The sequence below is a fragment of the Anser cygnoides genome, chromosome 2 (genome assembly GCF_040182565.1).
Source record: "Anser cygnoides isolate HZ-2024a breed goose chromosome 2, Taihu_goose_T2T_genome, whole genome shotgun sequence".
NCBI lineage: Eukaryota > Metazoa > Chordata > Aves > Anseriformes > Anatidae > Anser > Anser cygnoides.
In genome coordinates, this window is record NC_089874.1 from 70,649,971 (window position 1) to 70,664,762 (window position 14,792).

The following is a 14,792-nucleotide window of genomic DNA, read 5'->3' on the forward strand; positions in this document are numbered from 1 at the left end:
CAAATTTAAACAAGGTCAAAGAGTTCCCCTCTTAAAAATGAGGGGCAATGGAACAATTTAATTCCACTAAACTCCTAGGAAATGTCCTTTGCTTCCCTGTACAGTCATTTCTCTAAGTTCTCATGAAATCATTCCCCATGTATAGGAGGGGAGTAGTGGTAAAGCTCCTGTGCACTATTTCTAGTACTCTTGGTTCTTTTAGATGATTTTAGTTTTCAACAAGGAAAAATATGTAAACCAACAAAATCCTTTCTAAAGCAAGGCTAATTGTTTTGAACACAAGAAGAAAGGAAAAACAAATGGAACAAATGCACTGTCAAATGAACCTTAGACAAATTCTAAAATGACATCTGTAGTTTGTTTAATGACCTGCATTTGCAGGTGGGCATGGTGTGGAAATACGTAATGGGAAAAATAAAAACATTTGAAAGGCCATTTACCAGCTCTTAGTAACATAATATGCTTTTAAATTTTTATGGAAGTTGCAATGAGCACTTAAATATTTAACCCAACCATTAAAGTATACCTCTTGTTGCTTTCAAAAAAAACACTTCTTGGGCTTGAGCCAACATAATAAGACTGAGAGTTCCAACTGTGTCTGGAGAGATGTCCACTGTAGGTTCTCGATTCAATGTTGACAGAACAGTGTCTTTAATGTGTTGGAAAGCACCACTTGCAAACTAAACAAAAGAAAACAATATATTATCCTTCACATTCTCAAACAGATTTTTACCTTTGCAAATATAATACATAAAATAATTTCAAAAAATAGAACTTGTTCGGTATCCCGTTTACTGTTTAGCTACCAAAAAAAACCCTTGCAATTTCTTGTTCTTGAAGTTAACTTGCATTGACACATTTATCAAGACAGACTACAAGTAAAAGCATTCTGGCTACGGCTAATCGCATAAGAACGGGAAAAACGTATTGCATTTTACCAAGAAGAATACAAGAGATTATTGCTGTAGAACTTGTTAAGAATATTAGCCAGTCACCAAATCTTAAGCTGAAGGTTGTTAGTTACCAACACTCCTGGGGGGAAGGGGCAGAGGGGAGCTAATATGCAATTAAATCCTTCAAAACTAGCAAATATGCACAAGCCAACACCAGGCAATTAGTCAACCTACCTTTGTAGGTAAGGGAAAAAAAAACACATGCAGCTATAAAATTGATGTTCTAAGATTAATAATAGAATTCAAAAGCATAAGCAGGGGTCCTCTGTACCTGATAGTGTTTGGCTGCAGCTTTCAGTCCCTCATCATTATCTAGATTCTGTTCTGCTGCAATCTGGCTTGCCAATGCTCCACAGTTGAACAAAACACAAGTCTTCTCATACCCCAAACTCGCCAGAGCTGCAATCAAGAGAGACAGTTACCCACACTGTTAAGAAAATAATCCTCAGTACTTTAGCGTCCTGCAGAGGAAACCACAGTTTCAAACCAAAAAATAAAGCAAATCATAATGAAGTTTTAAAGTTGAAGTCCTCTTTAGTCTGAAGGCTGAACAGAGCCTTGTTTAATACTTCCACTAAATGTTTCTAAGTGAGGAACTATAAAGACCATAGTATAAAGATCTACACAGTACATGAAATAATCTGAAAATCTCTTTTGAAGTGTGTTTTCCAATTTTTTTCTGAAAAAAACATCTTGTAGAGGTTACACATCGTTCAAAAGACTAAAACAAAAAATATTATTTCAAGTTTCTGAAGTGCAAAAATACTTTATTTCTAGAATTATTTTATACTTTGGACTGCTTTTCAAGTGTGATTTACTACAGTGAGAACAGCTGTTTAGCAATATTGCTTTTCCTCAGACTCATCTGTTTATGGTTCTACCTATTAACTTAAGCCAACATATTTCAGATTACATGCCATGATGTGAACTGGGTCACTTTTCAAGCAGTCACAGCATTTGTGATGGGCTGGATGGGCTTTAAGGTCCCTTCCAACCCAAACCATTTTATGATTATCCAGAAGAACCTTCTGGAAGAGTTAAGAAAATAGAGCAAGGAAATACATGCAGCATTTGCTTACATATAGGGATGTGGTATATTGTTCTGCATACAGTTCACCCAAGAATGGCTGTAGCACCTGTATTCAGAACACGGCAGTTGCATAGATTTTCAGTAGTTGCTAACAGAAAACTATATGCAGGATACAAAAAAAAATTTTTTTTTTTTTAAAAAAGAAGTATTGCAACAGATTTTTCAGGCTTTGTCTACAGCTTCAAAATTGCAATGGTCATCTTGCAACATCAGCCATGATGAACACTTAGGTATAAATAGAAACATCAGAGAATTATGACAGCTGGGCAGCTTTACACTTAATTCAAAAGCATTTAGTCTTCGTTTCTGCATTGGCAAGTGTTCCAAATCCATTTTATGACCCAAAAATTGCAGTGCAGAATTGTCCCTATGCAAGTAAAATGAAACAGACAAACTCCTTACATTTGCAGAAAACAAATATAATTTATTTTTTTAAGTGTTCAAATCTGTTTGAAAACATTTTATAAATTAATAGAAGAATCATTTCAGTGCATTGGCAGGCAGGTCCTTCTAGTCTCTTGAAGATCATGTGACATCCAATTATGTTACTGAAGCCAGATAAATGCTCTTCTTCTGCAGGGGACTTGCTTCTCTTAAAGATTGCACTTTTCAAGAGGATCTGACTCATATAAAGCAATTAAAAGATGGCTTACCAAAAGCCTACCTTTGAAACTTAATGTCATCTTGAATCGTTTTCACTAAAGTCAGCTGGGGGTGTGCAAGGAACAGAAGTGATTTATCTCTTAGTAACGTAGCTGGACTCGTGGAAAGTTATACTGATAATACTAGAAAGACTGTTAACCTTTCAGCTATAAAAAAACACTCTCAAATTTTATCATTAACTCTTGCATTCTCAGTGTGATTACATACCCAGTTTGACAGAGCCTCCAAAAAGCGATCCTTTATCAAAAGCATCTTTCCATGTAAACGTTACACAGACCTGAAAGTTGTGAAAAACATCTTTATTTCTAAAATAAACAATGGAGTCTTCAGAAAATATCCCAAATTTACATACTTATCTTTTTTAATTCTAACAATATAAAACATTTAATTCACCTGTGACATTACAAACACTGGAAGTGTCAGAAAATCATCAAGAGTTACTTAAAAAAATTATTATATTTTTTCCTTCCTGTTAGTTTTTTTCAAATCTTTTTTTAAAGCAAGCAAGATAAATTCTCAAAATAGACCTTCAGCTCCATTCCTCCTCTGAGTGACAGACAAATTTATTTCCAAACTAAGATATTCTTCTCACATGAAGTCTGACAGACAGGTATGGTGGTCACAGTTAAAGGAAACTACCCAACCAGGCAGTTGGGTACTAGCATATTCGGAACTTCTTTTTAATACAATATTTATAACATGATATTAAGAGTGAATTCAATAGCAGCATTGCCAGGAAATGCACTCAGGGAAGAGAAAGCAGGTAAAAAGTGTTTTATATTACACTTCTAGCATACATTCCATAGACAATGCAAATACTTCACAGAACCTGCTTTGAAGTTCCGCAATTTGATTCAGCTGATAAAATTGATTGTAGGCCACAGGTATCAGCCCAGGAAAGATAACAAAATCCCTCATTTTAAAATGCCCTCGGAGAATAACTTGAGAACACACAGTACTGTTCAGTAATATTTTCCTCCAGAAGAAATGCCGGTTCAGGAATTTCTGGTCCCAACTGTTCATTCCTGCTTCCACTGACTACTTCAATTTGATAGAACAGTTTACAGATCTGCAAATCTTGTTCCTGAAGTTTCCCAGTTCTCCACCTCCCAGAGTTAGCAGAGCACCACATCAAAACATTTGCACATTAAAACCAAAGTGTAGGTGGGCTTTACTTCACAAACAAGTGAAGGCAGCTACACAGAAGACTCAAATCAGTTTGAATTGCATCAAAACCACCCCCTTGTAATCCCCTAAATCTGAAAGAAATGTTTAAATTATAACCTTGCCATTCAAATATCATCTGCCAAAGAAACTGAAATTCTGTCCTACTTGTAAATGCCTCCAAAGAAAATCTACATCTCCCCCCGCCACCCACCCCCCACCCCCCCCAAAAAAAAAATATAGGAGCCTAAAGATCTATTTCAGTCTCCACTTGAGGAAAGAAGTTTTCTTAAGCTGAATTCATCCTCAAAACCATAGAATTCTAAAGAAATGTGTTAATTTTTTTTTCTTCCTCTAACACAGCTATAGAGGAACTACGTAATTTATAGATGCAGAGGCAGAAAAATAGTAGTAAACCAGTGGGTTTACTGTTATTGCTATGAATGAAACATCTGTTCTACCTCAAAAAACAAACATCATATTCCATCCATTACTAACTAAAGCTTTTCCCATATAAATTACGTTTTTAAAAAAGCATTTATAACATAGCCTGAAATAGACTTCTTGGGAAAAGGAAAGGAGTTGAAGAAGAATATTATGGCAAAGCACACTATCTAATTTAGACCACAATAACCACCAGCCAACAGCAGAACTTTTCTGAATCTTTAATATGAAGGCAATCCTGGCCACTAGAGGTGAAATTTCAGTGTAGACTATTTGTGAGTACAGACTGAAAATCAACAGAGGTTGGGAAAATAAGGCTCATAGTTTAAATGTCTTGCCTGAGAGAAGTACTGTTTTGTGGATTAGGTACAGGCTTGGCAGTCATATCCTAGTTGCCATGATCACAATTCAGTTTAATGGTTTGACACATCATCTTACCTGATTTTCAGAGAACGGAAACTTTGGTTCAATTGAACACAGCTGATCATAATATCTACAAAAAAAGGAAGAGATCCATGAGCTAAATCAAATTAAGAGTTTTGTTTCTTACGCTGGCAAGTAAAGAAGAGGGTACAACAACCTCCCCACCACCACCAATTATGGGGTTCACTCATAGCTATGAAGGATCTGCAGGACAGACAAATCCTGTCTAGAGGGATCTTTTCAGTAGATGAAAAAGTTCAAAGGGAATGATAATGTGGGAACCCTGTCACAATCCAAAGTAGAAGAAGAGTGTAACAGAATAAGCTGTCACCTTCTGATGAACAATAGGTGAGAAAAATGTTATGGAAAGGAGTCCCTGCATACCTAAACATAGAGGAGTACATCATCTTTGGAGCATGACTTAATGTCTAAAGTACATTTAACAGGCTACTCTATGGTCCCTTGATCTGAATATTATAACCTAGTCTCCTACAATTTGACACCTGTTTAAAGTTCAATGTATTTGAAATAGATGACATTTGCCTTGCAACATATCAATTGAAGAGCTTAATCCTTGATAAAATCTTTCAAGTTCCAAGTTTAGTTTGCATTACAGCATATTATAGCAATCACTGAATTAAAACCAGAAGTTTCCCTGCACCCGTATTTTGTCTACTGGGTGTAAGATGTTTAGGAAAGAGTGTCAGAAAGAGAGCAAGTACAGCACAGTCCCCCACACAATCAATCCAAGCAATAATTAGCAGTTCAAAGTTCTCCCACGTTATACACTAGACCTACACCACTTATTAAACATGATAGGCTACATGCAGAACAACACCCACTAAACTGCCAAATGAAAACACTTAACATATGAAGCCTGTTTTCTATATGCCCCCTGCAACAACTGCCATACGTAATGTTGGCTGTATGGCCATTGGTCAAGTTCTGTTTCTTTAAAAAAGATTTAATATTCCCAATATCCAAGACACCTAGTAGCAGCAAGTTTCACAACCTGTGAAACAGTTAACATTGTTCCTGTTTCCTCAGATTACTTTATTAAATATTAGCCGCTGTTGATAAACATGAAGCAGATGTACAAGTCCCACATGCAAGGAATGTTCGTTTAAAAATTCAGGAAGCATTTTTAATATACAATAAAAATAGTGTTAGCATTTTCTTCAGTAAATTACATCTGAAGATGTACAGGTTTATGGCTTCAGATGAAGCACTGCAATTTAAGGCTTTTTAAAGACACTTAACATGGATTTTAAAGCTTGTGGCAATTTTTCTGTTGTCTACACAAATCTATAAAACTCTATTCTACCTTATCACACACTGCAGCAATGAGATTGCTACTACAAGGGCAGCCATTATGAAGTAAGACTTCAAATATGCCTCACTGAGACACCTACTCCTACTCTATAAATCAAAGGTGTTTTCCCAAAAGAACTAAAATAGTGGCAGTAAGTCTGATAAATTTATACTATGTGACCAGGTTAAAGGTAAGAACTAAGATAATTACTTATGAAGTTAGCACATGAAAGGTACTGTTTTCAAAAACATCTGCTTATTTTTTTTAGTAAAACGATTTTTATTTTTGTCTGTTTTCTTCATCTTTCATTAGATGGTCATACTTTGAAAGCACATTTAACTACTACATTTTAAATACTAACAAGTACAATTTTCTTTAAGTGACCTTACACCCCAGGCCTGATATACAAAAGTCATACAAAACTGCCTCCCTTTTTTAGGTCAAGTTCAATTTTGCATTGTTATGCTCTCATCAGTTTAAGTTTGGTCTGATTTGTCACACGACCCCTCCACACACACAGAGTTCCTAATAAATTTCACTGATATAAACTAACACAAACAGTACTAACTATCACTTCAGTAAATACCAGCGCAGAATACCACTTCAACTGATGTACTTGAACACCTTCTTCATTGTCTGCTGTCTAGACAGTCTTTTCCATTTAGTATTACACAGAAAATGGGACTTCCTATTTAATCTCCTCCTGTTACCCAATTTAATTTGCCAACCAGAAGACGCCAACAAAGCCAAGCTGTCCTTCCACATTCCACAATTACCCTGTCCCCAACTGCCATTAGGGCAACATCAAGATGCAAAGCTTGCTAAATGGCCTTGGGAAGTCAGTGTGTTGCCAACAGACTATGCTTTGTATGGCGGCAGGACCCCGAAGAAAATAAACAGGTACATGTTCCTACCAATGCACACTGCCCCATTTACTACCTATGAATGCCAACAACATGGAGATTTTTGTTTAAAAGAACACAGAACTTCCTAGATTACAATTTTCTTTATTATTTCAAGTATACAATGTTTCTTTATACTAAAGAACCTGAAATTCCATTCAACACTAAGATTTCTTTAAAATTCTTTAGACCAAAAAAATCAATTAAAGTCATTCACTGTCCTTTAGCAGTAAGTAAACGTTAATATAATGGTAAACTCACATATTAACCATAAAAACAAAGCTAGCAAAGACAAAAATATTAAAGGAAAGGCCACATCTGCTGCATGAGTCAGTAACAAAGGTGTTACTTAAGATTTACAGTAATTTCGAAGTATCAAGACACAAAGAACAGAAGTTGCTGCACAATACGAGCATTGTGTGTTTGGCTCTGCTAACGTGGTGAACTAAGCAAAGTCACACAAACGTATCAACTGCCTGAGTTCCAACTACAGCAACAAAAAGGAGAACAGACGACAGCAACACAGATCTGGTTCTTTAACTAAGAACTCTTTCACTAAAACAGGCATTACATGCTCCCAAATGCTGACAAAAATGAGTTACAGCAGCCAAATGAGTTGGAAGTCAAGGTCTAAACTAGAATTTCATTGAAGTATATGCTTCATGCATTAAGAGCCTGAAATCCTCTTCCTCCTTTAAAGAATCACAAAGAAAAAAAAAGCTTCAAAAGAAGATAAGAGAGACCAAGATCTGTCTTCACTCTCCTAGATAAGAACTGAAGTCCTGAACTTGTAGCTGGGAACCAGAGCTGCGAATTTCAGCCCCCAGAGAATTTGACCACTCAAAATAAAGCCACACACTTCTTATTAGACCAATTAAACTCATACCACCACAGCACCACTCCAGAAGAGGGAAATGGAGTCCTGGTTATTTTCAGTATTAGGGGAGGAAGCAAGAAATCCCTTGAAGCTATAATTAGGCTAAGGGGAAAAAAAAAAAACACTAAAACAAATTTAGTATGACAGAATTTAAGGAGAAACGTGTACCAAGCTTACCTAGTCACCTTCAGAGCAGACAAATTCTCACAAAACAAAAAAAGCTTGGAAGCGAGCAGGGTTTTTTTCCCGAATTACATTTTCCCCCTTCTGTCAGGGTATCTCAAGTACTTCTCCAAGAAGCATTTGCACTGATCAGCCAAACAACAGCCTGTCTCACACATTCGAAGTTTTACTGCTCGGTGTTTGCCTAGATAGTGGAGTTGCAACTGAGTACTTTTCTTCCCTAAAAGTTCTGCAGTAACTACTCATCAAAGCAAGACTTCTAAAAGACTGCAAAACAGTGGGCATCCCTAGACTAATTAGCAGAAGATTAAGCCCTCTTTTCTTAACAGTTAAGTAGTCTACTGTGCTCCACTAGGTATTATGGTCTATAAAAAGCCACAAAGTAGTAAATGTACGCAAAGAGTATCCACATTTTAAATCAACTCTTCCAACCTTACTTCATTAACAAACCAGATTTAAATATACCAAGTGTAAAAATCCAACTTAAACACAAATCTTGCTAAAGTTGTTAGCAAAACACAAGACTTAGTACAACCCAAATAGCAATAGGAAAATACTGAAAGTTGGAAAGGGAAATGAATTTGCAGAGGAACCACAAGGCAATCTGAAGCTTGTGCTACTGCAGTCACAAGCTCAGCTGGATACTATTCAAACTTGTCAGCAGGTGCCCTCACTTTACAGAACATGAACAGAGAACGTAATCAGAGTATTTTTACAGAATAAGAATTTATTTTCCAACAACTGTAATTAATATAAACAGTCGGACAGGGACAAACCATAACTTTTCATTAGAGAGAAATGAAAACCTATCTGATAGTTTTCTCCCTCACTTAAGTACATTTTATGCCTATGCTATTGTTCCCATGAATGAGACTGAAGTAAAAAAGGATATTTAACTGTAAAATGAGAATTAACGACTAAGTTCAGACCACTGTATCTCACTTCCACTGTAGAGGGAACAATCTCAAACCACATCATTTTAAATGCAGGTGTTTTATGCTTTCTGTGTGAAGCAGCAGCCATTGCCTTTTCCACCTGTGGCACCAGTGAGAGGCCACATTCAACTTCTGACTACTGCCAACAGCACCTGGGCAAGTCGAAGCCACCTGCAGAGAGTACAGGTCTCTCTGCATATGGAACTGACTTGAAAAGTGGTTACTTACACCATTGCAAGCAGTTTCCCTTCATTATTTAGAGAGAAAACCTACAGTGAAGTTGCATACTATGACCTGAATTACTTTAATGACCTACTGACACCAAAAGAGGGAGGTCCCACTCAGCTTTGTGACTTTCAGCCACGCTCCTTCGACCCTCTTTTCCTCCTGCTCTGATGTTGATCTGACCTCACACTGAACTCACTGACATTAGAAAGCCACATACATCTTTTGGTTTTCAGAAATGGACTAAGAGGACCAAAACTGAAGAGATTGGGCAGGGCTTTCTCCTTTCAGCTGTATAAAGTTGTTATTGTGAGATCATATGAATTAGGTGGGCCAAACAAGGATTTCTGCTAGAAACTAATCATAAACCTGATTGGCATCATCAGGAAAGGGAGCTCAATTCCAGCATTCAAGAGAAGATAAAATTAAGCCTTCCAACATGGCTGGCTGAATCAATCTTTCAGCTCATAGATTCTCATTATTTCCCTGACCTTCACAAGGCATACACAGTAATACCTTCAAAAGCATGCACAGTAATAAACAGGAATAGAACAGGAAACTACAGAGATACTGTAAAACATGATCAGCACAGTCACAGCTTTTATAGTCCAAACACCCAGTGAGGGCTTGATAAGCCCTCAAAAAATAAAAAGGAGTAACGTGTATTACAAGTCTTTTCTTCAGCGTCACTGATTTCTTCTCCATTCCTCCTAACTTTAAAATAATTATTAATCAAATTCTAGTGGCAAACATCAAACGTGTTTGTACTTGTTCGTGATGTTACAGAAGCGTGTCAAGCTTATGGTTGGCATTTCTCTCCACCCTAAGAAATCCATCTACTTTTATTTTTCTGAAAAAAAAAAAAAAACCTTAATGCCACCTTGTAAAAACTCTTATTTTGGTACTGCAAATCTTTGATTCTAACTTTGCAAAGTGAAGTCTGTACTGGTGGTTCATTCACTAGGTTAATCACAGTGATTTCAGTGATTTGAGCTATGATGGGCTTGAAATGTTTCCTGCACAGAGAAAAAGAACAGGATTAACACAGTAAATCAAAGCTACAAACCGTTAATGTTCCAGAGACGGGAAAGAAGGAATGGTTTTGTAGATAACGGGGCAGTTAGTCCCACAGCAGCAGCCTTGGCACAGTTCAACAAGCAGAAGGCTCAGCCTCACCTTCTGCTCACCTAGCCTCTGGCAGTCCCTGCAGGAGGGAGGCACCACCCAGCCTCCCTTCACCAGGCAAAGTTTGGCGGAAAATACCAACGTGACCACGCAAAAACATCACACTGCCGGTGCACACCAAAAGAAGGCGTGACGGCAGGGGGGACTGAAAGAAGAGCGGCTTCTACATAGAACCAAGGGTCACCGGTACGCTGGAAGCACTCGAAAGGGGAAGTCGGTGTGGCAGCCTCCTCTTCCTCCTCCCCCTCCTCTTCTTCTTCCTCCGCTTCCTCCTCCTCCCCCATCCCTCCCACGCTCCCAGCCCGGCCCCGAGGCCCGCGGGCGGCCTCACCGAGGCGGGTCGTGCCGTGCCGTACCTGAGGAGGGTGTCGAGGCAGGCATCGTGCTTGTCGAGCGGGCGGCCCAGCGCGCTCTTGCGGAGCTTACTGAGCTCCTCGGCGGCACGGCAGTGCTCGGCCTGGGCGTCGCCGCCCGGGTAGCTCTGCTGGATGAACTTGCACAGCGGCTTGGCCAAGTCCACCTCCGAGGCCTTCTTCAGCTGCACCGAGATGAAGTTCGTCATGGCCGGGTGGCTCGGGGAGGCGGGGGGGGGGAGCTGAGGGGAGGGGAGCGGAGCGCGGCCCAGGGCGGCTGCTGCTGCTGCTGCTGCGCCGTCCCGCACTTCCGGGATCGCCGCGCGCGCTCCCTACGCAGCGTGGGCACGCACGCACGTACGCAGCCCTTTTCCCTCCCCCCCTCGCCCCGCGTATCTTCCCCGCCCCCGCGGTACCAGCCGCCTCTGCGATGAGGGGAGGGATAGGGTCCTGTGGACAACTCGCGCTGAAAACTGTCTTTTTAAATAAATTAACACATTGGTTCTCTGTAGGGAGTGCTGGAATCGCTCCAAAAGGGTCGTGGGATCACTCATTAAAAAAAAAATAATTCATCAAAGGGCGTTGGAAGCACTTGTCAAAAGGGTGGTGGAGGTGGGGAAGGGACGGGAGCACCTCTGCTGTGAGGGGAGGCTGAGAGAAGGGGGCTGCTCTGCCTGGGGGAAAGGAGGCTCAGGGGGCTCTCATACATGTCTATAAATACCTCCAAGGGGATCTCATCAATATCTGTAAATACTTGAAAGGAGGGTGCAAAGAGGATGGAGCCGGGCTCATGTTAGTGGTGCCCAGTGCCAGGACAAGAGGCAATGGGCACAAACTACATAGGAGGTTCCTCTGAACATCAGGAAACACTTTTTCACTGTGCAGGTGACAGAGCATTGGCACAGGCTGCCCAGAGAGGTTATGGAGCCTCTTCCTTGAAGATCTTCAAAAGCCTCTTGGACATGGTCCTGGGCAAGCAGCTCGAGGTGTCCCTGCTTGAGCAGGGAGCTTGGACCGGGTGGCCTCCAGAAGCCCCTTCCCACCTCAAACCATCAGCAGTTCTGTGAAATCTCTCTCCTGGTGCTAAAGGGCATTTTCACGTGTCTCTGTGGCTGAGGATATGTCATGCACATTGTGCTCACTTTCTGCTGAATCAGCCCTGTGTGGCTCAAATACGCAAGGCAGGCAGACCATGAGGCTTGCTCGAATGACGGCTGAAAAGGAATGTTTGATCTTTTTTCTTGTTCCCCATTTCTTGTTTCAGACAGGTAAAGTTGTGAGTCTGCTGTTTTCTTACTGCTTAAGCCATGAGTGATGATACCATAAAAGGGAGTGATAAAAGTATTTTTTAAATGGGGTTAAAGGTTTTGCTCTGCATCTCACATTTTGCTACAAACTGATCACAAGTTCTGCTATAAAGTCAGTGATTGTTTCCTATTTGGAGATGAACTAGGCAAAGGAAGGCAACCTCCTTTGTTATCTGATGAATGTCAGAGGAAGAGGGTAGAGCCTGAGAAGTGTGCCCTAGCTGCTGCTGTTGCCACTGGGACGGGCAGCTCCTCCAGCATTAGCAGCTGCTGTACGCAATCCAGAGCTGCAGGTCACTGGCACAGGGAAGGAGGAGATGGAGTTAACTTCCTGCTGCTGCTTGCATGGGCCCAAGTGGTGAGCCAGGTATTTACAACTTTGCCACCTTGCTTCTGCTGCAAACCTTTACTGCATTCACCAAAAAAAAAAATCAGTATGTATGTTAACATATGTTATATGTGGTGTATATTTATATATATATGTGTTGGTGCCCCACACAGAGTAAACGCTTCAATAAATTTCTCATAGCTGAATCCAAAACACATAGTAGTTAACTTGATTTTACATTAAAAAAAAAGAAAGGAATGTTATCATACAATGAATACAGAAAGTAAGCTGTCCCACCTTAGTCATATCTTGGAATGTGACTTCCTCACTGCTTTTTTTCCCCCAGGTTTTATTGCCCCGCATGCACTTCTAAGCATTTAGTCTCTGAGCCTGTGTCAGACTTGCCCTGGCGGCATTTTCCAGTCCCAGAGAACACCTCCACCCTCACAAGCTCAGATCCTGATCAGCCTCAAGATAGAGTCAGACGGGCTGTTGCCTCCCTCTGTTTCCAGCATCAACACCTTATCAACACCTTATGGGGTATATTTAACCTACACAGCATTACATGATGCACAGCTGCCTATACATGGGAGACAGAGGCCATTAATACTTCCCAGTATAAACAGTCAGAAACACGGGAAGGGTGTGAACAGGGAAGGGCAAAAATTGCAGCCATGAGATCATAGTTTTACTTTGGAGCCCCGGTGACCTTTAGATGATGTTGCTTAACACATTTAACGACTGATATTTTGCATTCCTAAACCATCCACCAACACAGCACAGAAATTTCACTTTGTTTCTGAGTAAGTTACCAGAATTCCAAACATACAGGTAATTTGCTTCTTTTCCATGGATTTCTTGTCAGTAGTCCCCTAATGCTCTTGTTCTGATTATTACAATCATTATAAGCTTTAATGACTTGTCTCCTTGTTACCTCTGGCCAGTTAAGTACTATTTCCCAATTTAGTGTGAAGAAGCCACGTTGTTGGTAGTCAGAAGTGCAGAGTGCATAATCTACATCTTCTGACTCAGAGTCCTGTGCTTTAAACAGAGCATACTTCCTTCTTCAACAGATTTATGCTAGTGTCTAAAGGAACCAGTTTAAAACGGCTTTCCCCTAAAATGTTTGAAATAATGCAGCATAAACAAGTTAGCCATATTTAAGCACTACCAAGGTCACTGATATATTTAATTTTGGTGTAGACAGATGATTAGGTGTCCCCAGTTTTCCTCTTTTTTTCCTGAACAACCACTGGGTATACATAGGCACTGCAGTTTTGCAAAAAGTATTTCTAAAAGCCAAATTTGCTTTCAGTACGCAACTGGCTTTTCTGCATGCTTCATATATTTGGTCTAGGATTTTTGGACAGAAAAGTTTTCACTGAATTCTGGTATCCTATTATGAGGGGAAGGAATTTGCAAGTAGCCTTGCGTTGTTTGACATGTCCCTGAACTAGAGATACTGAGGAAGTAAGTGGTAGAAACAAGAACTTGAGCAAGGTCAAGATAAACAACTTGGCTGCAGTGTTAAAGATGAGCTTTGCGCAGGGGCCAGTTGCTGGCTGTCTTGAGGCACGTGCCTAAGGCTCTCTGACCAATTGTATAACAGATACGGGTGCATGAACAGCGTATGGGGCTATGAGGAAAGTGTATGTAGTGGAGAAAAATTGCAATGAAGGTCTCCTGTTCAAGAGCCATCAGGAGTCCGTGCCGTTAATCCCTCCAAATGATGACCCCGATGTCATTGGGAGAGAGCAACACTGAGAGAAGCGTCGGGAGGGACCCCAGCCGAACGACTCAAGCTGGCGGCGGGACCGCAGTTTTAATCCCGGGACTTCACGTCAAGAGGCAGGTGAGCAGCTGGGGCATTAACTACGGGAGCTAATCTATCAGCCAAGGAGGAGGCGATAGTTAAGTTATTGACTCAACTCCTGGTAAAGAGAATGAAATATGACCCATATAAAGTGAAACTATTGCTAAAGTTCTTGCAAAAGAATGGGGCTCTGTCAACAGTTCCAGTGGTGTTTGATGTAAACACTTCGGAAAAGGTGGGGACAACTATATGGGATGCTGCCTTGTGGGGAGTTACAACAGCTGCTGAGGTGATGACAACCTGGTGCTTAGTGACTGAGACACTGAGATGATGGCAAGCGGAAAAAAGGCTACAGACAGTGGCCGCTCATGCTACGCAGGCGGGTGAAATAAAAAGCAGTGACTGCATACCACCAGAGAAAGCAAACCTGATAGACTTGGAACAGAAGCAGACCTGATAGGGGATCCACGTGTTCAGGCGCATCTAGATCCAAACATCCTCTTGCTAACTGCAACCCTAGTCCTCCAGGCAATGTTAAGAATCCCAGAGACCGGAAAGCCCACACAGCCCTTTACAAAGGTCCAGCAAGGGGTTTCTGAGCCATACATGCAGTTTATAGACCGGCTTTGCGATGC

The 14,792-nt window shown here is 40.6% G+C and overlaps 1 protein-coding gene and 1 long non-coding RNA gene across 3 annotated transcripts in view; one reads left to right on the top strand and one right to left on the bottom strand.

Moving 5' to 3' along the window:
• PDCD6IP (programmed cell death 6 interacting protein) overlaps positions 1-11,003 on the bottom strand; it is a 31,166-nt gene extending 20,163 nt beyond the window's left edge. The window contains exons 1-5 of one of the 2 annotated variants that reach the window (XM_013190366.3): positions 10,713-11,003; positions 4,753-4,807; positions 2,914-2,983; positions 1,225-1,352; positions 527-680 (exon numbers count right to left, since the gene is read on the bottom strand). In XM_013190366.3, the coding sequence (XP_013045820.2) occupies positions 527-680; positions 1,225-1,352; positions 2,914-2,983; positions 4,753-4,807; positions 10,713-10,918 (613 nt within the window). In that variant the 5' untranslated portion in view covers positions 10,919-11,003. The remainder of the gene's footprint in view (positions 1-526; positions 681-1,224; positions 1,353-2,913; positions 2,984-4,752; positions 4,808-10,712) is intronic. The other variant, XM_048052176.2, reaches the window with a different exon arrangement.
• A 101-nt stretch (positions 11,004-11,104) lies between these two features.
• LOC106041856 (uncharacterized) overlaps positions 11,105-14,792 on the top strand; it is a 34,659-nt gene continuing 30,971 nt past the window's right edge. The window contains exon 1 of the long non-coding RNA XR_010829415.1: positions 11,105-14,196. This is a non-coding gene — a long non-coding RNA (uncharacterized lncRNA). The remainder of the gene's footprint in view (positions 14,197-14,792) is intronic.